The sequence below is a fragment of the Cricetulus griseus genome (genome assembly GCF_003668045.3).
Source record: "Cricetulus griseus strain 17A/GY chromosome 1 unlocalized genomic scaffold, alternate assembly CriGri-PICRH-1.0 chr1_0, whole genome shotgun sequence".
Taxonomy (NCBI): Eukaryota; Metazoa; Chordata; class Mammalia; order Rodentia; family Cricetidae; genus Cricetulus; species Cricetulus griseus.
The window spans coordinates 216,953,138-216,980,198 of NW_023276806.1; the positions used below are offsets into that span (position 1 = coordinate 216,953,138).

Sequence of the window (27,061 nt, forward strand, 5' to 3'; positions counted from 1 at the left end):
TTCAGATTGATAATGCTGACACAAGGTCTGTTTTTATTCTAAAACCCTCTATACACACTCATAGTTGACAAAACCCTAGAAGGTTGTTTCAAATGAACTTTAACCTACTGCATAGCACTCATATTCATGCTCTGATGTTTCTTTCAACAGCATCTGCCTCTAAGAAGCACATCAAAATCACTCAAATGTCAAATTGCTGATCAGACAGAATGATTTATTTTCCCATTATAAGAAAGTCATGAGTGACTTGTTCTGAGGTATGTTTCTGAACTATGAAGGACATCTATTTAAAAACTCCACATTTGAAGGTTTCTCTTTAGGTACAACATTTCATGGCTGGACAGTCTCTGCTGGTACCAGATTTCCTGTTGTATCCAACTGCATACATTTACACGTGCATGCAGATACAGGGCACTCTGCATGGTCCCTGAAAAAAGGGTGAAATAACAGTTAGGAATCTTTATACATTCAGAAATCTTTATATAACAATCTTCAAAATGCCACTGGGTTAAGCATATAAATTCAAACCCTTAGTAAAAAACTGCATTAAGAGTATTAAATTAGGGCTGAAGAGATGGCTCAGAGGTTAAGAGCACTGGCTGCTCTCCCCGAGGTCCTGAGTTCAATTCCCAGCAACCACATGGTGGCTGACAACCATCTATAAAGAGATCTGGTGCCATCTTCTGGCATGCAGGCATACATTCAGGCAGAGCACTGTCTATGTAGTAAATAAATATTTTTAATAAATAAATAAAATAAGGAGCATCAAATTAGAAACAATCACCAAGGTGAACTTTGAGGAGACTGTTACTGAAAATGAACAGTTTTAGTTTCTACACTATATACCAAAACAGTAACTAAGGGGACAGGGCTGTACTAAGGTTAGCAAAAATGAGAGAAGGCTCATGAGAATGTTATATTAATGAATGGCACAGGACCACTAACACTGTTCAAAATCAGTAGTTAGTTTATTTGAGAATCTCCATTGCAAGAGCAACTTATGTGGAGATTACTTGGAAAGAACTAATGTAGTAGATTTGTGTGTGTGTGTGTGTGTGTGTGTGTGTGTGTGTGTTTATGTGTGTGTATAATTATATTCGTAATTTAATTACATGAGATTATAAGATATAAAAAACTGTAAATATCCTACCCGCCAATGGGGTTAAAGAATGTTAAACATTTAATCCATACAAAGGATTTATAGTATAAAAAAACTTAAAAACAGGGTCATGCTATGTAGCCCTGGCTAGCCAGGAATTTGCTATGTTCAAGCTGTTCCTAAACCCATCTCATAGGGATCCACCTGCTTCTTCCTCCCAAGTGCTGGATCAAAGTCAAGTACCACCACAAACCTGGCATAGGTATTACTTTTATAGTTTAACATTATATAAGATAATAGTGGAACCATTGATACTTCCTTTGTTAAGTCAAATAAGCAATAAGTTTTAGAAACATTAATTCCTTAATTCGACATAATACAATAATACCAAGAGCCTGAACTATTGAGAAGGCTATCTGCTCTATGTCCTGTAACTGTAAGATTATCAAGGAAGGAAAGTGCAGTTTACCTGAACCAACTAAGCATATGTCCGGCATGCCCACCATGCCGACAATTGTGACACCAGGTAAACCAATTGTTAAACTGAGCTAACTTTTTGTCCTTGCTCAAGTCCACTTTTTCATCTGATTTCGATCCACCTATGGGAAAAAAAAAAATTGATCACTGTTAGCCACACCACAGCAGTTTAAGTTTCTTAAAGGGTTACTATGCTAAAATATAAATCATATACCATATTGAAATAGCAATTAAGATCTAGTACTAAATAGTTTATACACATATACACACATTAGTTGTTGTTTTAAGACAGCCTCACTATGCAGCTCTAGCTGTCCTTTCACTATGTAGACTAGGTTAGCCTGGAACTCAGAGAGATCTACCTGCCTCTGTCTCCTACTAAATGCTGGGATAAAAAAGGCTTGTGTCATTACACCGGGCTAGTTTACCTATATTTTTAATGGTTAACAAAAAATGCCAAAGTGTAACTTATTCAAACCTACTAAGAAACTACCTGAATTAAAAAACATTACACTCGTCAAAAACCCTTTCCCAAAAGAAATATAGACAGAGGTTTCAGGTGAGTTTTACCAAACACCAACATCTACACAAACTCTTCCAAAGAAGATAAAAAGAAAGCTCATGTGATACTTCTTGGGGTTGACACAATTTGCTAACAAAATGACCAAAATAAAAAAAACAGCCTGAGAAAGAAAGATTACAAACCAACCTATCTCCTGAACAGACATAAAAATAACAGGTAAAATACAGGCAAACAGAATCTTGCAATAACACAACCCAATTCTACTTCTAGGTAAATATAACAGAGACACTGTTTGTATATATAAAGGAGACACATGAAATGTTCACAGTAGCACATTATTCCATATTCTAGTACAAATATGGAAATTAAATGTTTAATACTATAGCAGAAAATCCTGCTATATTCCAGAACGAGACACTTATGGTAGTAGAAAATAAATTGCAGCATCATTCATCAGCGTGAGACCAAGAAAAGCCAAAAAACAAAACAACAACAAAAATCTAGACGTACAAGTCCAAGGTTAAATAAAACAGGAAAATCAAAGAAAAATTTTCATGTCTTCTGCACAAAACTCAAACTACAAGCAAACGTAAATGTGACAGGGTTATGCACATAATCAACAGGCTGATTAAGAAACCCAGTATTGCCAGGCGTTGGTGGCACACGCCTTTAATTGGGAGTCGGGGGCAGGAGGATCTCTGAGTTCCAGGCCAGCCTGATCTTCAGAGCGAGTGCCAGGATAGGCTCCAAAGCTACACAGAGAAACCCTGTCTCAAAAAACGGAAAAAAAAAGAAACTCAGTATCACATGGTTGTCCTTGAAAACATAAATATACAAGCAACACTAAACGGAATCAGTGGGTTACATTTATACATTTTCTGTATCTGTATGTGTGTGTGCTGTGTATTTAATTATCACACAAAATAAGAAAAAGCAGTCATAAATAAATACCAGTTCAAATCTATGTAGACTGTATTAAGATTATAATAAAATGTGTCTGACGTCAAAAAAAAAAAAAAGAAAAAGAAAAAGCAGTCATGACTTTGAGAAGGAACAGGGGGTGGGACTTGGAAGGGACTGGGTATAGGAAATGACATAATTATATCTTAATTGAAAACACATCAGGGAAAAACAGACCGGTATAGAAAGGGCTGCTTGTGGAGGCACATGCTTCAAAGCCCAGTACTTAGGCAGAGGAAGGCTGATCTCTGAGTTCAAGGCTAGCCAGGTCTACATAGTGAGTTCCAGGCTATATACTGAGACCCTTTTTCAAAGATTAAAAAAAGACTGGTGTAGACCATGACTTAAGCAAGATAAAGGAGGGGACTCTTGGAATTTTATTTATCACAACACATGACATACTTTCATCCATGTTCAGTTCAAAAGAAATGAAAAGACATGTACTATTATATAAAACTTGTTTATACATGATCATCTTCGCATATATATTTTTTGTTGGCCCTTCATGTAGTACTTCAATTTCAGGCATGTTTCTAGCCTTTTCTGCTTTTGCTATGTAACTTATCGTGTTTCAAAACAATGCTGATTCTACTAATTTGGGCTACCCCAATGTTTTGTTTTAAAACAACAAATCAAAATATTTTAAGATCCCACACATTAAAGATAAAAACACAAAAATTAAGTAAGAAAAAATATGTTACCTCTAAACAGTTATTACCTTTTAAGACATGTTGTATATAATTAAAAAAATTTACCTGTATCATTGCTAGTCACTTTTTAATAGCTACAGGAATAATTTTATAGCTAGGAATAGTTTTTTAAAATAACCATAATTTTCTGCTTGTGTTATAAAGGTAAAAGAATGTATAAATAATAATTAAGAGGCAGTTTCACTGAAATTGTTCTAAAAGATTTACCACCAAATCAACAATAAGAAAAAGGAAAACAGAGGGGGGAAAATACAGGTTTTTATAGAGACGCTTAATTTTTATAACCTTGTATAATGGTCTCTTTAGTGATTACGGACCTTATTTTTTTAGTTTATTTATTTTCAGCTGTGTGTGTGATTGCACGAGTCACTAAGCTCACAAACACTGACCATGAGGTAAGATGTCTGACTACAGGCAAAGCACCCCAGTTGTCTATGTGCTTGTGTTTCTAAACTGGAAGGCAATGTTTGATTTCCATTAGTTCTGTTTAATTTTGGAACTAGGAATCTTCTGATAAAAAGAACAAACTCACTATTCCTTAATTACTGTATCAGAGTCTTTAGGATATGTTCAGCCTCCACATTTTTGTGCTCTGCTTCCTGTGAATGCACTTCCTAGATCCGACGATACTGAGGTGGCTATGCACTGTTTAGCATTAATTCCCCACACGTTCCACCCTTATCAATCCACATATAAAAAGGCTTTCCTGACCATAACATAGTAAAGCTGACAAAGCACCAGAACAGCAGCTCAAATGACTCCTTCTTTCTGAGCCTTTCAAGATCTTACAATGTTTCTTTCACAATCCCTAACAACCTCCTTGTAAAATACTCTTCCTTCTACCCTCAGGGGATACATCATTTCAAAATTCAAAATGTTTGGGGGTTTTGTAAAAGTGATACAGAACAAATGCACTTTCTATAACACATCAAGAAAGTCAGGTATGTTTGTAACAAAGTACATAGGATTCTTGGAGTAAGGCATATGGATATTCACAAATATGTAAAAATTTCACTAGTCTTGTTAATTTTGACCAAGTTTTATTGTCAAATGAGAGTATTATAAATTCATTTTAAAATATCCTCTGAAGCCAGGTATAGTGAATCCCTTTATTCCCAGGACTCTGGAAATAGAGGCAGGCAGATCTCTGTGAATTCGAACTTAGCCTGGTCTACAAATTGAGTTCCAAGTTAGCCAGAACTGTTACACCGAAAAACCCGTCACAAAAAAACAAAAACAAAAACAAAAAAAACAAATCCTCTGGAATCCCAGTTCATTCTATAGATTTTGGAATGACAGACACAGGACTGTGGCCTATTCCTTATCCCTCAAAAGATACGGCCCTTCTTTCTTATTCTCCATGTTCCATGTTTACTGCTCATCATTGGCTCTAAAAGGCTCCTGGACTCTCTCAGCTCAGTACATCAGCCTTATCATATGCAAATACTTGGATAGACTTGTGTTATATGCAGAACCAAATATGGGAAAAATTTCTGAAGCAAATACTATGATATAATAAATCACAGTATTCAACTTTAGTCTCCACAATAGCTTAAATTCGTGATTTTTTCAATTCTAAATCATTAATTTTCTTACATATTTCAAAACTAGAAAGGACCAAATAACTAATATGTAATAAAAAGTGAAATGCACTATAGTACCAACAGAAGGGAAGCATTCACTCTAACTCCCTGAGACTTATAGCCCAAAGGCTATATAAACGTAACTATTTTTATGTATTTCAGTTCTCACAGCTATGTTTGTTTTTTCATTGTACTAGATTCTCCAGGTTGTTACATTTTTGGTATAATCGGGGCTACATAAAAATTGATAGTATTTAGTATGTAAAATAAAAACTCTTAATTCAAATTTAAACCAAACCCTGGGGGTGTGGTTGTGTAAACCTGTAACACAGTACTTCAAAGGTCAAGGCGGACAATCATGAGTTCTAGGCCAGCTAAGGCAGCATAGTGAGACATTGTCATAAATACCAACATGTATATCGAAAAAAATTACACATGGAGGAAAAAGACACAATGGCCACTTTTTCATTAACCAGTATATCAAATAGCCAAATAATTGTTTTTTAATTTGTTTTTAAAGACAGGGTTTCTCTATGTAGGTGGCCTGGCTGTCATGCAACTTTCCATCTAGACAACACAGGGCATGAATTCACAAAGATCTGCCTGCCGCCTCTGTTTCCTCAATGCTGTGATTAAAGGTGTTCTCCACCATGCCCAGTCCATACCAAAATGGTTTTGATGAAGACTTTTGACATTAGTATCATTTTCAAGTTACATAATTAGAATGTTACAAGCTACCAAGTAAGTATATTATATTCCATTATTTGCTGTTCTAAAAAAAGAAAATCCCATGTTGACTGTAAAGAGTAAAATATATTTAGTATTTTTAATCATTAAAAAACATATATTGGCCCCAGAGTGGTGGCATATACCTTTAAGCCCAGCACTTGGGGGGCACAAGCCGGCAGAGCTCTATGATTTCAAGACCAGCCTGGTCTAAATAATGAGATCCTTCTCAACCAACCAACCAACAAACCAACAAACAACAAAACCCCACATCTATTTACTACATAACTGTCAAAACAGCAGAAGCAAGACCAAAACTGAGGACAAAAGCATCCTGGTTTCTGGGCTAATAGTTTGGGTATTAGAAATGAGGAAGAAGAAAGAAAGAATGTGGCAGTACTCTGGGACTATCAATCACAAAGCCCTATGGATACAAGGCATTTGTTAACCGCTGTGAGCACGCTGAATCTGAAGTACCAAATCTGAAATATTGAGAGGAGCCATGAGAATGGTCATATTTAAACTTTAGTCATCAATTTTAAGTTGGCCATTATCTATGAGACTACCTGAGTTACTGCAAATGTAGATTGTACATTTTGGTTGTGAGCCTAGCCTTTAACGGCTGAGCCATCTCTCCAGCCCTATAGATTGTACTTTTAATGCACAGACTTTATAAACTAAAGTGGGAATAAAAAGCTTTCAAGTCAGTCATTAAAAAAAAAAAGCAATAGAGACATTAATATTTTACTTGCAACAATAATTCAATTATGTAGGAAAAATGAATTCAGAAAAATATTTTGTGCAATTATGTCATACCAGGACAGCTAGAAACAGGTGTTCCCATATTAATGAGGCAAAGTGCACATCGAGGAAGGGGTTTTCGACAGCCAGGGCAACTTGTGACTTTCGATTTTGTTGGTGAGCCACTCACACCATACTGACTAAAGCCTCTTCCCTGGTGAGGCACTGAGGAGCAACTGTAGGAGATTGATTTGCCACAAAAATTACAACTCACAAATACCTACAAAGCAAATGAAAAGAGCAATTTAGTGCAAACCATATGGAATTATAAAGTCTGAAACTAACAAAATACGTTTAAAATTTTAATTTACATTGCAAAATGATCCAACTGATTAGCTTAGTTCATGTCTCCATTACAGCAGTTACATTATCTTGTATTTCCCATCACCTTTACTTAATTACATTCTTCCTAATATGCTCATACTTGTGCAAGACTAGAACTTTAGGCCCTAACATTTTATAATTAGCAGGGTCACTGGAATGCATGCAAGGCCATTACAAAATACACCAATGTGGTTTAGTATTAAAGGTGTCCCATAGAACACTTGGTTCTTAGCTGAGAATAGGCCTTAATATAGGGCCTAGCAGGAGAGAGTGGGCCATTTGGTGTGGCCCTTCAGGTTTCTTAGGCTGGCCTCCCTTACTAACTGTGGACACAAGATGTCAGCTGCCTTATGGTCCTGCTCCGATGCCATCACCATCACGAAGGGCAGTATTCCCCAGAACTGCTGTTCTTAAAGCTGCTTCTTGTTAGTTAGTTAGTTAGTTGCTCACAGCAACAAGAAGAAAAACTAAGGCACTAACATGCAACCAACCACTAAACCAAAGTTCAGTGACCCACCTGATGAACAAAATCTCCTTATAAAGGCAACAACACTCTGAACTGGGCTTCGTGACAGGCCTATGACCCAACTACTCAGGGAGTGGAGGCAGAGGATCACAAGTTCAAGGCCAGCCTGAGTAATTTAGTGAGATTCTTGCCTTTAAAAAAGGCAGGCAGGGAGGGAGGGAGGAAGGGAGGGAAGGGCTTCAGATGTGAGCTCAGTATGAGATCAAAGACACATACAAGGCCCCAGGTTCCACTTCAATAACAAAAGAATAAAAAATAAAATAAAACATCCCCCACCTTTTCTAAGATGAAAAGGAATTAAAGCTCCGGTAACAGTACATTGAAAGTTTAAACAAAGCTGGTGAGATGGCAAAAATAGCCATTAGAAAGTGCTCACTAGGCTTTATGAAAACTCTTCAGCTTTTCCAGATCAGTAACATATGGCACAGTACTATCTGACTAAAACACCTACTCTAGCCATCACAATCATTTTCAACTTTCTTCCAGAATAAAATAGCACCATCCAGTGCTCATGGTGAAGATAATCAAATATTTAACATTTGAAATAATAGCATAATATATGATATACGATAATTGATCTCATGTTAAAAGTGCCATGTATAGACATATGTTTATACTTATTCTATTTTTTTTAATCTCCAAATCCTGCTCTGCTGCATATAAACAATACATAAAAACAATACACACATGGGATTACTAACATTGGAGATTCTGAAAGAGTTTGGCAGATACTGAAGTTCAGACAGCCCTGGCAATTAGACTTTCCTAAGATCATCTGGGCCTACTGCCCTTCGTTTTAACTCAAAGTAAAGTTTAGCTGCATAAGATGATTATTAGGAAACAGAAAAAATAAATAAAATGGGAAAAAATTAAGAACAAGGTGTGTTTTGGGATACACAAAGACAATAGGAGAAACTCAATATAAATAAAAGATTGGGTGATAATAATTCATTAATCTGATGCTCACATAGAAACTGGATTCTCTCTAGAACACTCACCTGGGCTAAAGGCTTGGAACTGGGATCCAACTTACTCCTATGAATATCAAATTCAGCTCGTTTGTGCCAAAATCTCCAGGCATCTAATAAATTTCTGTAATTCTCAATCCAATATTGAACCCTTTCATCTTTTAGAACATCTAAAGGTGACCCCTAAAAAGAAAACATGAATTATTTCAAATACTTCAAATGTCCTGGTTTGAATTAGAGGATTCTGGGTAGCACATGAGTGTAACACAGAAGAAATGGCCTTTTCCTGAAACTGGCTCCTAATCAGGAAAGCCTCACTCATCTATCTACCTTAAGCAGGACTTCACTAGTGATGTAAGCCTGCACCTACTTGGCCAGGAAGTGAAACTCCCTTTTGAGTTTAAGGAGCAAGTAGCAAACAATCTACCTTCCTGGCTAACGAGGTCAAAGCTGATAAGAAAACCCCTTGTCCTAACTATTAAAACGTATGGATTCAAAAACTCTGCTTATAATGTATCCAAATTACACATCAAAACTACTTAACATTTAAACTACTACTGAGCCTGGCCCTTCATGTTTAATAGTGAAATACTGCTTTCACATAAATTAAATATGAAATGCACATAAGCATTAATGAGAAGCAAGAACTGGTTATCTTAAATTTACCTTAAAGCTCTTCTCATTTAGAACATCAATTCTGACCAGTAAGAATATCTCTAAAACAGACGTGTCAGAGTTAGCAGAAGAAAGCTTTAATGTGAAATATGCTCAAAGAAAAACACTTAAAAACTAATGGAAAATAAGCCCTTTAACTAGTGAGTAAATCAGGAACATAAACTATTATAAAACTTATTTTTAAAAATACTTGTGGATGTGGAAGGAAAAAAAAAAAATCCCTGGCAAGTTTAATGTCGAAAGGCAGTGACAGAGAGAAGAACAAATAAAAAACCAACATTAATTGTCCAATTGACCCAATTGACAGTGGGTATGGAGGCACACTACACCTTTAAACCCAGCACACAGAGGTAGACATAGGCAGATCCCAGACTGGCCTACAAAATCCCAAGCCAGCCAGGGTGATACAATGAGAACCTACCTCAAACCACAAAGAGAAAAGAGAAAAAGAAATTGTCCAGTTGAAGAGGAGACAAATAATGGAAAAAGGAAAGAAGAAAATGAACAGGAAACCCCAGGTTCTGAACACTAGGGCTTGTTTACTATATGCGCAGTAAGGGGAAGAAGAGATAAACAATCAGAAGTAAAATACCCAAACATTCCAAACTTGATGAAAAAAATGTTAACTGATAGATCCCAGAAGCTCAGGAATCCATACACAGGGTACAAAGAACTATCAGTAGGAACATCATTTTTTTTTCTGAAAAATCAAAAAGAAAGAGCTTCTTGAGAGAAATCCATGGAAACATGAAACATCACATGCAAGGAAGCAAGGAAAACAGATAATTTCTCATCAGAATCAAAGGAGGCCAGATGAGTATGAAAGCACTTGTTAAAGTGCTAAAGAAGAAGCAAGAAGGACTAGATGTTTCTGGTAAATACGCTGGGGGCATCACCTGTGTTACAAGAAATGCTATTGAATAAACTCAGATCCACAGGCTCTGAGGAACAGACACTAGGAACAGTAATAAATGAACAAAGAATTCCTTTCTTAAAATTTACAGGACAGAGAAATTATCACCGAAAGCAAAAACAACACTGTAAGTTGGAGCTTATAAAGTATATAGAATAAAACATGTGATTGATAGAAGGAAAAAATGTATAAATGATATTATACTGTCATAATACTTGTAAAATGCAAAGTTTAAAAAAAGCCCAGTCCTCGATGTGAAGTAGTAAAGAGAGGACACTATGACATGTCAGGTGTGACATGCAGTATGAGGGAAAAATATGACTCTGATGAGTTCAGGATGCATAGTGTAAGACCCAAAGTACCAGCTTTAACAAAAAGACAGTGAGACGGATATAGTTAAAAGCCAGTAAAAGACAGTAAGCAGGAAAAAGGAAGAAAAGGAAAGAGGACAAGAGGACAAGCAAAATGAAACAGCATGATGGTAGAGTTAATCTTGGCCAAATAAATATAAACAGAGGAAACATCTCAACTAAACAGCAGCAATTATCAGACTAGACCTTTTAAAGGTCACATTATGTACTGAATGCACTTTAATATTTTACAAACTGTGCTATTACCAACCCATCTGAACTCTGTAGCCATGTATCAGTAGTTCATTTAAAAGACAAATCTCATTCCAGTGAGAAAAGTTCTATGGCGGAATACCTTTTCTCACATGGGTGGTGGCTTGATAAGCTGTCACTGCATTTTGAGCCAGCATTACGTGAGTTCACAGGAAACATGTAGAAGGGAAGAGGTAAGCACATTTTGATCTGTTTACCAAGGTAAGGCAGGCTTTCACAAAAAATAAAAAAGAAGGCACCAAAGAGAAGACACTCATGCCACTCACAAAAGGCTAAGACTGCTGGAGGGCTACTGGACATAGGAGAGACACGTTTGCCACAAAAGTAAAATAGAAAGCAACTTTTCCCTGGAATCTGGTTTAACTACTACTGGACTGTTAAGCAATGAAAAAAATGTTGATGAACCAGTTATTCAAATTACCTTGTTGGTAATAAAAAGGACACTGGTGGTTAAAAGAACTGAAATATAAATTCTCTCCTGCTGGTCAAATGCAATCACAGTTCAGATCAGGGAAGGGAGTCCTTTATGGAAGGAGGATTGGACTCTGACCTGAGGCTCGGGTTCCATCTGAGCTTTACATGAACTCAGAGGCATTCAAGACAGGTATTTCTCAGACTGAAAAAAAACCTGGATAAGCTGATGAGATTAGGGCCAGTAAGAGACAACACAAGTCCTCAACAGATCACTGAGGTCAAACTACAAACTAAACTCCTAAACAGGAAGAGAGCATGTGTGCATTGGCTGAGAATACACAACATGCAGAGCGTGGCTTGGCACTCTGGTATTTACGGCCGGTGTCAGACCAACCTGTAACATGCAGTAGCTTGCTGTCTGGACATCTCCAGTTCTATCCACATAGCTCTCCATCAAGTCCACTCCATCTTTAGTGAGGCCTGTAAGCAAGATTCCTTCCAAATTTCCAGCTTCTTTCATTTCGTTGGTCAGCTTTTCGATGTATTTATTTAACTGAAAAATTCAAAGTGATTTTTCTAATACAATCTGTTTTGCTACACATTTTATAACATTAAATTACTAGATTTAGAACAATTTTATTCTTGATGGAAAACATTTTAAGACAGAAACTCTTGCCAAAATCTAGGTATGTTAACTATCAAATCTGAAATACTGGTAGAAGCTATGAGAATGGTCTAACGATAAAACCACTCATATTTATGCTTTAGTCATCAATTTTAAGTTGGCCAGAATCTATGAGGCTACCTGAATTACCATAAATAAAGATTTTACTTTTAATGTACAGACTTTATAAATTAAAGAGGTAATAAAAAACTTTCAAGCCAGTCAGTAAAATGATAGTAACATTAGTATATATCTCACTTGCAATAATAATTCAATTATGTGGGGAAATGAGCATATCTACATCTATTTCAAGTTTTAATACAGTATCCACAATCACTTTATTTTGTTCTTGTGTGACATGTGTACGAGGGCATGTGTGGAGGCTGGAGCCTAACATCAGATGTCTTTCTCAACAGCTTACCACAGTATTTGAATACAGGGCTCTCACTGAAGCTGGAGCTCATTGATGAGAAGGGCAGAACACTAAGTGCCAGGGAGCCTCCTGTCTCTGGCTCCCCACCCTGGGATTACAAGTCTACACTCAGGTATTTCCACAGGTTCCTTGAACTGTGCTATCTGCCTAGTTCCCACAGTCATTTTCAAAACTGACATGTCCTATGTTTATAGATGACTAACTCTTAAGTGTCCTCTTTTCAGAAAATTCTTTCTATCATGGTAATACGTAACAGAATCACCAACTGGAATGAAAGGTTAAAAATCATCAATAATAACCATTTCCTTTCCATGTTCTACTTTCATCCTATTCTAAACCCCAGCCAGCATTCCTCCTCATTTCTCCAACATCCCGTCATTACAATAGCACAGCTAGTCATCTGTGTGCATTTCATCCCCACGGCCCTCAGGAGCAGCAGGGAAGTGTTTAGGTACTGAAATAAAATATTTTTATATGGCATCGCTAAAACCCGAGTTTAAAATTTGTATCTGCTAAGTTTTCTTCTAAAAACAAAATTAAACTAAAACATCAAGCTAAAATTCTAAAACAAATTTAGTTATTACATGAATATTTATAATTTCAATGTAATAAGTACCTTTTTAGATTTTATGGAAAAATTTTCAGGCACATAAGTATATGTAAAGATTAGTTTCTTAAAATAATTCATAGTAAACATTAATCACCTCAAATATACAACTGAATCAGTTCTCACCTGAGTATCACCAAGGAATTTACAAGCAAATGCCACTCTGTCACGTACTGCAACTTTATTTTCATACTGGGGAAAAAAAAACAAACAACTGCTCATGTCATAATTTTTCAGTTTTTACAGAGACTAAATATGCACCTAATATGTAAGTTTGTTTTTATATGTAATGCAAAATACATATGTATTATATGCATGTTCATATATATTTCATATATATATTTCATATATATGTTCATGTTGGAAGACTCACCAACTACCAAAAAAGCCTTTTCTGATGTTACTTTTAGGAAATAAAGTACTAAGGTCATTCATTGTCCATGACAGCACAGATTCACCTTTCAAACACAGACCTGCCTAATTCAGTTATATGTTTTAAAAAAAATCAGTTCATTCTTTTATAACACCACAAAGTAGAGAATATCAAATTTAAAATGCCATCTAATCTTGGACAAATAGCAACATAAAATTTTGGACAAATAGCAACATAAAATAATTCACCAAATCTAGGAAATCTAGAACGGGTTATACCAGTACAGATTTTATTAAGAATACCAATAACTTGGGGCTGAAAAGGTGGCTCAGTGGTTAAGAACATTAGCTACTCTTCCAGTGGACCCAGGTTCAATTCTGCAGTACCCACATGGTGGCCTGCACAAACACTCTGAACTGCAGTTCCAGGGAATCTGATACTCACATCTGGCTGGCCTCCTCTGATGCTGCATACATATGGTACACAGACATACATCCAGTAAAAACATCCATACACATAAAATAAAAATAAACCTACCTTTAAAAAAAAAAGGGAACATCTATAACTCTTAAACACAAAGCCTAGGAGTTGTAAACAGACACGTCTGTCCAATACTGCTATAAAGGTAGTTTACAGCAGACTCTTCAGAGGCAACATTTTATTCATCAATATTACAAAAAATTACTTTGAAAATGTTACTATAAACTTAGAAAGGTCCAAGTAAATTTTTTAATAAAAAATAATTTGTAGGTAGCAAAAAACCCAGTTTCTATCAAAATCATTCTATTAAAGTTTCCTTTTTAAAATTTATCATCCTTTCAGCTGACACCCATTTTACAATATTCCCTCAATTAGAAAACAGGAGTCTATCTTTAAAAGGGAATAAGCTCTTAGACATGTGCTACAAAAAGAAAATGGGTTTAAAACATAAGTGGATCCATTTTCTGTCTGAGAAACGTAGGGCCGTGACAGTTAACTGAACAGCTAAGGTTAAATTGCAGCAGAGTAAAGACTGGATCTTTATTTGGCTTCTAAATTCAGTACTTATATAAATATAATGTAAAAAAAAATAAAATTGCACAGACATTAAATTAAATACATTCTTGAAATAGCTTGGATACATGAACTTCCTTCTCAGCTCTCCCTTTTTGTATAAGAGAAGACAGGATCTTATTATAGGTAACAAATTAAAATACAAAAATGTAGCCAGGCGTTGGTGGTGTACGCCTTTGATCCCAGCACTCAGGAGGCAGAGGCAGGCGGATCTCTGTGAGTTCAAGGCCAGCCTGGTCTCCAGAGTGAGTGCCAGGATAGGCTCCAAACCTACACAGAGAAACCCTGTCTTGAAAAACAAAAACAAAAACAAAAAAAAACCCAGAAATGTAATGTATAAACAGTGAGTGATTGGGTCATTTCTTTTCCTAGTCTCATTCAATAGCTATAAGTATTCTGATAGCTCAAACATGAGACAAAAATCTTCTGTTTAACAAATGTAGTAATAACAGGTAAAACTAAACATTCCTTGATATTAATTTGAAGGGCTCAGAAAGGTTCATGAGAAACTTATTAAAAGAAATGGACAAAATAAACTGTCAAAATGGACACTAACATTTATTTAAATCTTCAGTATGATAGATCAATAAAATACACATTTTTACAAATCTTATAAATTGACAATTACTGAAGCAATGCATATTTTGTAAGAAATGCTCTAACATCAAACAGAGGAATAAATCTTAATATAGAAAGTTCTTTTCATTGCTGGAAAGAAAACAGTACAAAGCAAAGAAGTTTTATGTAAAGCTTGTGACTAACAGCTAAAATGGGTAAAGAAACCTCACTTCATGACAAGGAAGAAATGATGTGGTTACACAAGTGACTAAAATAACTGAAGACTAAATAAAATGTAGTTTATTATAAGTAGTATGACTATATAATTTGTTTTCCAAACAAAACTTGTCTGAAAATGACAAACATTAACTTGAGATATATGGACACTTTAACCAAAACAACTGGTCATCAGTTGTCTACACACATACACATACACACACACACACACACACACACACACACACACACACACACACACACACACACGCACAATTTCAACAGCAAATTCATGTATGTGTTTATAGTTGTACATTTCTGCAGTCCTTCAGTAAAGGATGAAATAGTTTTGGCTCTGTAGCTAAAAACCATATTAAGAAAACTACAAGGCCTGCTGGGAGACGTGCAGGCAGAATACTGCATACGTAATAAATAAACAAATCTTAAAAAGAAGAAAACTACCAAAAGCAAACCTGTTCTAACTCAAAGGAGGATCTTGGGAAACAAAACAACTTACCAAAACTCCGTCATAAGCTCCTGCTTCACTCGTCAGGAATGCAAACATGACACACAGATAGGGGTTGTGGAGTTGCAATCGCAGTGTGCTGCACATCTCTCTCCACAGGGAGTTCTTCTCATCCGTATAGCCGGATAAAGCCATTGCCACCACATTGAGATTCAGGTCTCCTGGAGGTTAAAAACATACAGTAATCAAGCCATCAGAAACTTAATAACCTTTTCCCACAGTTCTGAAATCCTCAACACAGTGATCAGAGGGTGAATTTTTATCCCAAGAAAAGAAGCCCACCCGAATAAGAAAAAACTAAGACTGTTAATTTGGTAGAGTACATTGGAAAAACTCCACTCCTAAAACCAGTGCATATGCACACTTGCAATCCCGTGCCCAATGAACGCCTCTCTTGTGCAGTACTGGACATGAGCCAGAATCCCAGTGGCTGCTCCACCACTGAGCTGCTCCCACAGCAGCAGTACAACAATTACCTTTCTAGTTCTTCATCCAGCAATTTCCTATATGGCATATTACTACTTGGTATCTAAATGGAGACAAGTCAGACCATCTTACCAAAATCACTGCCGCTGTTATCAGTAAAGCCATCTATGCTATCTCAGAGTATTAACAGTAAATACTAATATACCCCACCATTGTAATTTTCAAAGTTTTCTTATTTTCCTATTTCTAATATATAATATATATACTTATGTACAAAGTGTCAAATGGAGAAAAAGCGTTTCAGTATTTTTATTATAATACATTTAGAAAAACTGCTAGGCCAAAATGAGCTATCAGAATTATTACAAAACTGCACTCAGGGGTCTTTGCAACAAAGCATTCTTTACCAATGAGTTGTATAAACAGTTGCTCTGTGATGCACAGGGCTGCTAGGAAGCTGCCAACCTGCTCTTCAGTTCTGCACAGCCTTCCTAAGTTTCATTTCAAATGTCCAAGCTATGTCTCCCTTTTCCTTTTCTCTTAAGAATTTTCTACCTTTCTTGATTCTAACCATTCTTGCTTTTCCAATTAAAACAGTACCCATGCCTACTTTCTGTTCTTATCAGCTTCATTACTCACTTTTACAAAAATGTTTTCCAAGATATTTGATGCTTCATTCCTCTGCTTACTCCATTAAGTTTTAAGTCTTTTAAAATAAAAGCATATGGCTGGGCAGTGATGGCACACACCTTTAATTCCAGCACTCGGAGGCAGAGGCAGCCTGGTCTGCTAGAGTTAGTTCCAGGATAGGTTCCAAAGCCAGAGAAACCCTGTCTTGAAACCGCCCAAAAGAACATTTTGTTTTTATTGTCCTATCTGGAGGCATATATAAATGGGACTAGCTAATATTCACCACTTAGCATGACATACTTTCCCTTTCAATAAAAATGTGTATAAGATGTTGGCGGATTCTGTGAGCCGCTAATTCTCACAACATAACCTACTACCTTTTTCTGAAGATGCCCCTTCATTCAGGATTTGGATCGCTCGCCGAATATCCAAGTTGAACAAAGCCACAGCAGCAGCTCTTTCCCATTCTCCTTCTTGCACAAGAGAGTTCAAAAACGGCCCCACGTCTACATCTGTTCCTTTCTTTATCCACCCACAGAGCTGTAATGCTAAAATCCTCTCTTCATTCAAGTTCTGAATGTCAGTTTGTTTGTCCAAGCCACTCCAGTTATGTCTGCTGCTTTCCACCATCCCTAAAAACAGAAAACGTTTTTAGAGTGCTGTTCATTGATACTTTAAAATATATTAGGCAACACCAGCTTTACAAAAAAAAAAAATTCAACATTTAGAATATTCAACTTCTCAGTCATAACCTTACAATAGCATAAATAAGCGGTATACTGAAATTTTAAATCAAACATTTTATACCACAGTTGAATTACTAAGAAGCTATTGCTATAAGAATGACAGTTCAGCCCGCTAAGCTGAGTCACTGCTTCAACCCTCTAATCTAAAATAGACAGCTGTTATCTAACTCAGCACTTGTTTCCTATATGTACTACAGGGCAGCATTTAACATAAATTCTCATGTCTGTTCTCTCACTGGAACAAAAGCTCCAATGAAGAGCTGGAACTAAAGTTCACTGACACTCAGTTTTATGCAATGCTGGGGATGAAACCTGTGGCTTCCTGCAAGCTAGGCAAGTATTCTCCCAACTCCATGCCCACATTACTTATTTTTAAATAGAACATTTTTAATTTAATGAATTGAACTCTGGCTGCTCAGAGATTCTCTCTTAGTTTGACAACTATGCTGTGGGTAATTAGGGTTATCAAAAAAGAAATGTGACACCATTAATTTCAAATGGATCATTACACTACAATTTTAATATCTATAAAATTTTAACTTATCTATGAAAGAAATAAAATCTACATATTATATGCAATACAAAAATGAAAAACTTTTCATCACTGAATCTGATATTGCCCATATTAATAGAATCAGTATTTTATTAATGTTTGCAAAGGAAACAAGTATACTCAAACATTAAAATGCCAGCTTAAAAAAGTCTCAAATCACCAATCAGATAATATGCATTTGTATATGTCACACACATACATATAGTGTATAAAATATATGTACTTGATAATACACTATAAGAAAACTGGAGAGATGGCTCAGTGGTTAAGAGCACTGCTTGTTCTTCCAAAAGTCCTGAGTTCAATTCCCAGCAACCACATGGTGGCTCACAACCATCTGTAATGAGATCTGGTGCCCTCCTCTGGCCTGCAGGCAACATGCAGACAGAACACTGCACACATAATAAATAAATAAATATTAAAAAAAAGAAAGAAAGAAAAGAAAAAGAAAACAACCATAAAATCTTAGCTATTTTGCTCCTTTAAATCAATTTGAACACATAAATTCTCTGGATCAAAGTTAAACTTGTCAAGTATAAACAAAATTTCATTGTGCTGGGTGGAAAGCTGGCCAGGCTTTTATTATACAACCTCTGCTATATTAAAGACAGGAAGTGGGGTGCGAGACATGGCTTAAGCAGTAAAGGCCTAGCTACAAGCATGATGACTGAGTTCCATCCCCTAGAATTCACACAGAAGGCCGGATGGAATGCATCTGAACCCTAGCACTCTTACGGGAGAAAGTTCATGGTGGGCTGGTAGACCGCAGTATGAAGTTCATCTACAGTAAGAAGGTCCCTCCCTCAGCAAGGCACATGGCTACAACTGACTGCCAAAAGTTGTCTCCGGTCCTCTCCATGTGTGCAGCAACATGTGCATGCCCACGCTCACCCACCCACCCACCCACCCACACCCCCCCCACACACACACACCCACGGCTTTTTCCAATCAGCATTTAAACATGCTTAATCTTATGCTGAAACCAGTAACAAAGCAACAACAGCCCTCCCTCCATTCTAGGTTAGCTCCTAGCACTGGTTACCATTTTATCCTCCCTGATACAGCCTATGTTTTTAATTATTTATAGTTGCTGATTTCTCTTCAGTGTTCAGTTGTTTCAGCCAACTGGATCTAAAGCATGAAGTGACTTCGTCCCCTTGTCTACATGAATACATAGCTCCCATGCTTTTCCTATCCCACCACCACTCTCTAGTTAACACATTGCTTTTGGTTCTTAATCTGAACAATTTCATCTATCCCATAAAATATCAGGTATTTCTAACATACTGCTTGCTCTATGGTTATATTCCTCCTATATTCTGAACTCTTAGTCCATTGCCCAATTCTATAAATTTTATTGACATAGTACTTAATTCTTTGTGTGGCAGTAGTTTTTAAACTCACAAGTCATGGTATATTCAGATTCATAAATGGTGATCACACATTATGCTGCCTTTTTACTTCTGTTAATAAGTAAGGCAGTTTCTCATTAGACTTACTCATTTTAGTTCTAATGATAAAGGTTACTCTTTTTGGTGTGATTCTAATGGGAAAACACCAAAGTGAAACAAATCTGAAGCTGTCCATTCACCTTTCAGCACTGTGCATCAAAGTATTTTCAAAGTCCTCAAAAAGAAAATCCACTATAACAAATGCAGCAGCTTAACTGAAATGTTAAACTATTCTAAAAAAATAAAAAATAAAAAAACGCCATGTTATTGTACATTCTGTGTTACTTGTAGCATAGTGAAGCAAGTCCTATGGATTTATTATTTCCACTATGGTTTTGACTAAATAGTGTGAATTATTTTTCTAGCATCTTAACTCAATGGAGTATAAATAGATTTATAAAATGTGGAGGTTGAATTCTAAGTTAAAAGAAAATATAACATTATCACAATTTCAATAAAAAGAATAAAAACAACTGCTTAAAGAACTAGGTTGAAAGTGCTTTTTGGAGTGGGGCCTTTTATTTACAAATAGTTTATTAACTTAAACCTTACATTATTAACCCATTAATTGACTCCTTCACTTACTCACCAAGGACTTCCAGGTATTTTCTTCAAGTTAGGCCATATTTCATGTCATATAGCCTTATGAAAGTATTTGGGAAGCAAAATCAAAGGGATCTTCTTCAGATAGAGATCTTTTAATTTAGTCTTTAAAACACACGATGCTGTGATAAAATCCAAACTAACAATGAGCATCTTATAAAAGAACTTGTATACTACCTCTCTTAAAGTGGGTCTTCAAATAAATAGCACAGAATAATAAATGAATAGATTTAAGAAACATCTATGTAAAAAAAAGAAAAAGAAAAAAAAAAAAAGAAACATCTATGTCACATCAAAGAATCAAAGTTGCTTCCGTAAAGCATCTGGATATAAATACAATCAATATACTTAACAACTCACTAAAACATCTAATCAGAAAGCCAAGAGGGTTAAAGGTATTTATATACACAGAACTGAAATAATCTTAGTTTTAACCAACTAGGGATCAAGTAAAATGTATTTAAAAATATAAAATGGAATTTTCTTACCCAAAGATGATTTTACTATTGATTTAATTCCTGCATAAACCAATGATCCTTTGTTGCCTGGAGATTTTTGATCCATATCTTCTGTATACTGCTTCATAAGTATTTAAATGCATAGGAAATACTGGTCATTATGCATAATAAAATATTTCAAAGTTAAAATTATTTTAATGAGGAGCAAATTCCTAAGACTATACAGGTAACACAGTTTGACTTTACTGACCACCTTTTCTGCCCCCAGTCTACAAACTAAAACTTTCAATAGTTTTAAACAATTTTACATCAGAATTTTAGATTATATGATTTGTGTTTGCACATAAAACATTTCCTGTGTTTACCTAATTTGCCTCAAAATGTTAACAAGACAAAGGATATAGTGCAGAGTATACCAGAGGGACTTGAGCTGTGGGTCTTCATTTCCAGCTAGAATGTGGTTCCTCCATACCTGTTCTGTATCAAGCCCATACCTTGATAAAGCCCGGAGGCGCATTTTTGTTGCTATATCTTTTTCTAAGGAATTATCACTTTCTTCTTCTGCACATTCATACAAATGACGACCACAGGCCCACATTAAAGACGTAATCGGGCTCCAGGCAAGAGATATCCTTTCAAACACAGTAAAGTCAGACATTGTTCGGTTGGGAGTCATGACTATCATTCGATTTTGACTCGTTGGATGCCATGCAAAGGAAGCAATGTAATTGTCACAAGGTTGCACACTTCTTTCAATTATTGTGGGTTCAGTTTCATCCCCAATAGGGGTGGGTGTATGCTGCATGTCATACAGTCTAATAATATTACTGTCCCTTGTTAAAGTAGCAAGCAGACCTGTCCTCGTTGGGCACCATGCTACTTTTGTCAAGGGCTTTGGTTGCTCAGTCAAAGTCAAAACTGGCTTCTCAAATTTTCTCAGATCCCATATTGCAACCTGACCTTCATAGAAGGAAGCAACACGATCATGGAAGTATGGGTCTACTGTCACTCCTTGAACAGCTTTTGTATTTACAAACATCTTCTGGCTTGTGTTCCGAAGATCAAATATGGCTAGGTTACGATGCATGCCAGCAAGAAGTAGTTTCTGGTCTCTTGGAAGCCAACAAAGAGATAGACAAGCATCATTTTGCCCCAACTCATACAGTGGTTTTGTTACTAATAATGTTGTTTCAGCTTCACCTGCTGAAAGTCTCACTTTTTCCATGGGAACAATATCAGGAGTATATTTGCTGCAGATATCCCATATTAGAACTGAAAAGTCAGCTCTGTGCTTGTCTAGACCAGCAGCAAGCCAGTTACTGTCCAGAGGATTCCATGCAAGGGTATTGCATTGTCGAGCGTGTTTTGGGACAAATTCTTTTCCTATCAAATCTTTAAACTTAGAGTTATGATCTTGACCAAGACTTGTAAGTACAACTCGACCATTTGCTTGTCCAACGGCTAGGAGACATTCAGGATCATAACTGAGATACCAGGCAATACATTTCATATAGGGTGTATCTGAATTTATTGATAGTAATGTAGCTGCAGAGTCTTCAGATAAACGTAATGATCCAGCTTTGAGTTCTGAATTCACAGCCGATTCTACATGATAAAGGCTCAGTTCTGAGTCACATACAACAAATCTATCAACCTGGTGTGGTGCCCACAAAATATCAGGCTTGGTACCGCTCATGTTTATTGATGGGCTCAGAAAGTCCAGTCAGGTCCATTCACTGAAAATGTTTAAAAATAAGAGGTTTAAAATATCAACAAATCACAATCCTTCAGTTGAATTCTCTACACAAGTAGCCACTTTTTCTCTATATTTGCATTTTTCTCTCCACCTAGAGATTTAAGATAATATCCATTTGATTAAAAACAGAGAAATCCCACTTCCTCCAATAAAGTGATCTAGTAGGAATCTGAGAACCCTATCCCAGCGTTATTTCCCATGATGAATTATCTTAATTATAGTTACTGGTGCCTTCAATTTAACCTCAGGTTATAATAACTCCACTATGATGAGTAAATTAATAAGTGCCATACCCATGAAGGGGAAAACTTAAAAGTAATATGAATCGCAGTCCTAAGCTGGTTAGAACAGCACTCTGTGGAGCACTCCTCAATGGTAAGTGTTCTGTGTCTGTGCAAACATGAGAATTCCCAGCCACAGAGAGTCACTGAGTGCTAGTTAACTCACTTTTGACTATTTTAACTATATGTGTATAATATAATGAAGAACACAAAATTTGAAGTATAACATACTAGGACATTGTTTTGTCAACTTTCAACAAAAAGAACCAAGCTTCTACAGCAGAATAAAAACTGAAATGTACAAAGGAGATATAAGATTGACTCTAACTTTGCTATTATTAGTAATAGGATGATTTCCTCATCTAGTCAATAATAAAGTTATTTAGATTAGTACTTCCCAAATTTTATGCATTCATGAACCACTCATAATGCTACTGATTATTTCTCTTTAAACTGACTCTTTTTAAAAATCTGAACGTCAACTTTAATTTCATCAGTAGTTTCAGCAACCACGGGTATAGTGTATTAATTACATTTTAATATATGCTAAAATTAGTATGCTAAAAAGTGCTTGACTGTGTTTTACCTAAAAATTACCTGTTTATGATCAGCAGTACACATGCAATACTTACTTTGGAAAAATGAGGCAAGTGATCTTTAGAAGCTCTTAGTTTTTAAATTTATAAGGCTAGATAAGTTTTGACTAAAACTGGAACAGTTTTTAAAAATCCTGCTTTAATAATAAAGACAGGATGCAAATATTAAGTATTTCCAAGTGGCTGGCAAGACTTATTAGGTTAGATACAAAAATTAACAAAATATTTACAAACTGTACTGCAATTAATTATATTTATACAACCAGGTTTCAGTTTTTAGAAAGTGAACATATGGTCCACCTACATTTACTCCAAGTATCAGGTATGAACTAAAATACACCCCAATAAAGATGTGCTTTGATAAGTATGCAACTCACACATAATTTCTTTTATCTCCTGATCTTGAAAACATTTTTAGATAGAATTCCCTATATAGAATTTCATAAACTTAATATGTACTTTTAAAAAGCTAAATACTTTTAAAAAGATTAAGAAAAATAAAGTGTACAAATTGAACTGGGGGTTATCTAAAAAGGAAAATAAAAAGGACAAGAATTTGAGAAGAGTTAGAAATAAGGAATGCATTTGGGAGGAATAGGGAGTAAATATGGTGGAAATACATTAAGCGTATGAAATCCCACAAATATTTAACTTTTAAAAAGATTTAAGTATGTGTATGTGTGCATGTCTGAGTGCTGTGCCTTTACTGGCCAGGAAAAGGTGCTGGATCTCCTAGAGATGGGAGTTCCAGGCTATTGTGAGCCACCTGATGTGGGTTCTGGAAACTGAGCTTAGGTCCTCGGTAGGAGCAGAGTGATCTTAACTCTGTGCTATCTCTCCCGCTCTCGTCTAATTTAGATGATTAGAAAAAAGCCTGTAGGGATTCCCATATTGGATTTACTTTATAGTAACTTAGATTGCATATAGAAAAATACAATTCAAAAATGCAATTGTTACTGTAAGCTAGGTGTGGTGGTGTACACCTATAATCTTGGCATTTGGGAGAAAGAGGTAAGAATCAACCTTAGACACAGGAAATCGGTCTCAAAAACAATAAGGTTGCTGTATGTGAGTTAGTTTTAATGGCAGAATCACCTGATCAGAGAATCTCAATGAGGGATTGTGTAGACAGCCTGTGGGCCTGATTATCTCGATCATCTTAATTGAAGGAGGAAGACCAACACAATGTGGGTGGTACCATTCTGGTAGATGGGGGAACCCTGGATTGTCTGAGAGCAGAGAAAGCTAGCTGAGCAGTGAGCATGCACACATTAATTTACTGATTTCAGCTCCAGACTACAAAAGTAATGTGACTAGCCGCTTCAAGTCCCTGTCACCTTGACTTCCCCAAAATGACGGACTGTAACCTGGAAAGGTAGCTAAACTGAACTCTTCTCCCTGAAGATTCTTCTGTCAACATATTTTATCACAGCAGCAGAAATGAAATGAAGACGCTGTAATTTTAACGTTTTTGACTTACATGATCCTCAGTGAAGAACCAATCAGCATTCTGATACTATGCTAGTAAAAACACTGTCACAGCCCACAAAATCATGACAGTAATGCATATGAAATCACAGAACTTTTGAGTTAGAAAGGAACTAATAAATTCTTCTCATTTTGTGAGGGAATGAAGTCAAGAACAGATGGTGTGGTTCCTGTGCCAGCTCTGTCAGCTTCCATCTTAGATAAGTGCTATAGAAAGAAAGGATCAGCTACCTAATTTCAGGACCCAGTGAGAAATGAAAATGTCAAGAACTCACAATGGAGCCTTAAACTGCTAGCCATTCTAAATGGGTGGCTGGTGCTACTGCACAGGTGGGACATTACAAAGATGGCCCTGAAAAGGGCAATGTGTCTATAGCCATCCTGAAGAAATCTGACACACAATACGGATGGGTTCTTGCTCGTTAACATGCATAATTTGAATCTGGAGGAGAGAAAAATCAAATAAATAAATAAATACTCAGAAATTCTTTGCCATTTATTAGCTCAGACCCTTACCCGTCCCTTAAAACTTGGGAAAAATCTACCTAATTTCCACCTCACATCTAACATCCAAGACTATGAGCGCTTTGCTTCACACAGGTGTTGGTATCCCTACTATACTTTCAAACAGTCCTGGGAGTCAGTGTATTCAGATGCTGGAGACACTGCAAAATCCGTGGAGAAGGCAGGAGTTTGCAATCATTTAGGTCTCACCTTCAGGTTTAGTAAGTGTTCAACTTCTCTTCAATGGTTTCTCAGCAAATGGAAACCACGGAGAGTCTCTGTTCACCACTATCCAAAAGAAATGCAATGAGCAATGGTCTGTAATTCTCTAGCAGGCGAATTTCAAAAGTAACGAATGAAATTCAAAAGTATCTTTTAGCTTAACCTATCAAATCAAAAATGTTTAAAATATGCAACCAACGCAAGCAAACAAACAAACAAAAAAATCCCACTAAACTTTTTACACTTTCGTATTAAACCTCGGTTATCTAGTCTGTACTTGACACGTATTCCGCATCTCAACCCCTCGTGGCCACTGGACACAAGTGCAATACATTCTAATAACGCGAACATAAAAGTACATGCTTTCGGGGGGGGGGGGGAAGGGGAGGGTCTCCCTACTGTCTCAACGAGCTTCCTCGCTGTACGAGAGCAGCAGTTTCGGGAAATCTGCACAACTACCATCTCCAAGATGATGCACCGCACGCGTCTGTATTTTCGTTAAAATAAGAGTTCTTCCAAAAACCCGACAAGAGCAGTCCTTTTGCTGCCCGGTTCAGCAAAGCAGAGAGAGGCTTCACGCCTCCCGAGGAATGTGCATTCATGATTCGCATCGGTAGAGAGCAGAGCTCGCGGGGTGACAGACAGGCCCTTTAGCAAGGATTGAACAGGGTGCGACTGGAACTCCCGCTGCCACTCCGGGGAAGCCAGGAATCTCACCGCCACTCCCACGTTCCGGACACCCGGCGGAGCGGCTCGCCGAAGGCGGATGCGGGAGCCGCGGTCCCCCCCACACACACACAGCCGCCGCCGCCGCACCAAGGGCGGTTGCCACGCGGCCGCGGGACGCCCCAAGGCTCCACGCGAGGCCCGCCACCCGCCACCCGCCGGCGAGCCTCCGAGGACGCGGCCGGCCGCAGCCGCCACCCCGAGGCCCACGCCGAGACCCGCTCCGCGCCGCGCTCACTGACCTGAGGAGGCGGCGAGCCGCCGCCACACAGCAGTTTCCGGCCTGACGCTGCTCCTCCTCCCGCCGCGGCGGCCGCGCGCGGGCAAGATGGCCGCCGAAACGCGGGCGCTGACCCGGGCCACCCCGCGGGACCCACGACCGAAACACCGCCGCGGCCTGGGAAGCCAGCCGAGCTCCGCGCCTCGAGCCCCGCCTCCGGCACCGCCTCCGCCCCGCTCGGCGCCGCCCCGGGGGGGCCACGGCTCGGAGGTCCGCCTTCCTCCCCCGTGAGCGCCCCGCCCAGAGGAGAGCCCCGCCCCCGAGCGGCGCCCCTTCCGTCGTCCACCCCTGGGTGGGCGGAGCCACAGCCTAGAGTCCCCGCCTTCCTCCTCCCCCCACCCCCAGTGAGCGCTCCGCCCAGCATAGACCCTGGCCCGGAAGCCCCGAAAGGTAGCCATTCTTTATCCCTGGGCTCGTTTTGCTTGGTTCTCAGGAACCATATAGCAGGATCAAGCAAGTGCACACGCTTGAACTTATGTGATCCATTTTTCATTAACACTGGGAAGTAATTACGGACGGTGTAGGAGAAAATTCAGGATTTGGGGCTCATGATTACACCCTTTGGTTATCATGAACACCAAGGACCCTC

At 37.6% G+C, this 27,061-nt stretch overlaps 1 protein-coding gene across 3 annotated transcripts; it reads right to left on the reverse strand.

The window, feature by feature from the left end:
* Positions 1-26,615, reverse strand: Mios (meiosis regulator for oocyte development). Of its 3 annotated transcripts, XM_027389902.2 has the most exons (12): positions 26,435-26,615; positions 25,016-25,182; positions 21,022-22,355; positions 20,650-20,748; positions 17,186-17,440; positions 15,744-15,913; positions 13,153-13,218; positions 11,717-11,875; positions 8,728-8,880; positions 6,895-7,099; positions 1,569-1,698; positions 1-427 (listed from the first exon to the last, which is right to left on the reverse strand). In XM_027389902.2, the coding sequence occupies exons 3-12, from the start codon at positions 22,313-22,315 to the stop codon at positions 331-333; spliced, it is 2,628 nt and encodes an 875-aa protein (XP_027245703.1). In that variant the 5' UTR covers positions 22,316-22,355; positions 25,016-25,182; positions 26,435-26,615; the 3' UTR covers positions 1-330. The 3 variants fall into 3 exon arrangements, with proteins under 3 accessions (XP_027245703.1, XP_027245702.1, XP_027245704.1); XM_027389901.2 differs by lacking the exon at positions 25,016-25,182; XM_027389903.2 differs by lacking the exons at positions 25,016-25,182; positions 26,435-26,615 and adding an exon at positions 24,348-24,854.
* Between the last annotated feature and the right edge of the window lie 446 nt (positions 26,616-27,061).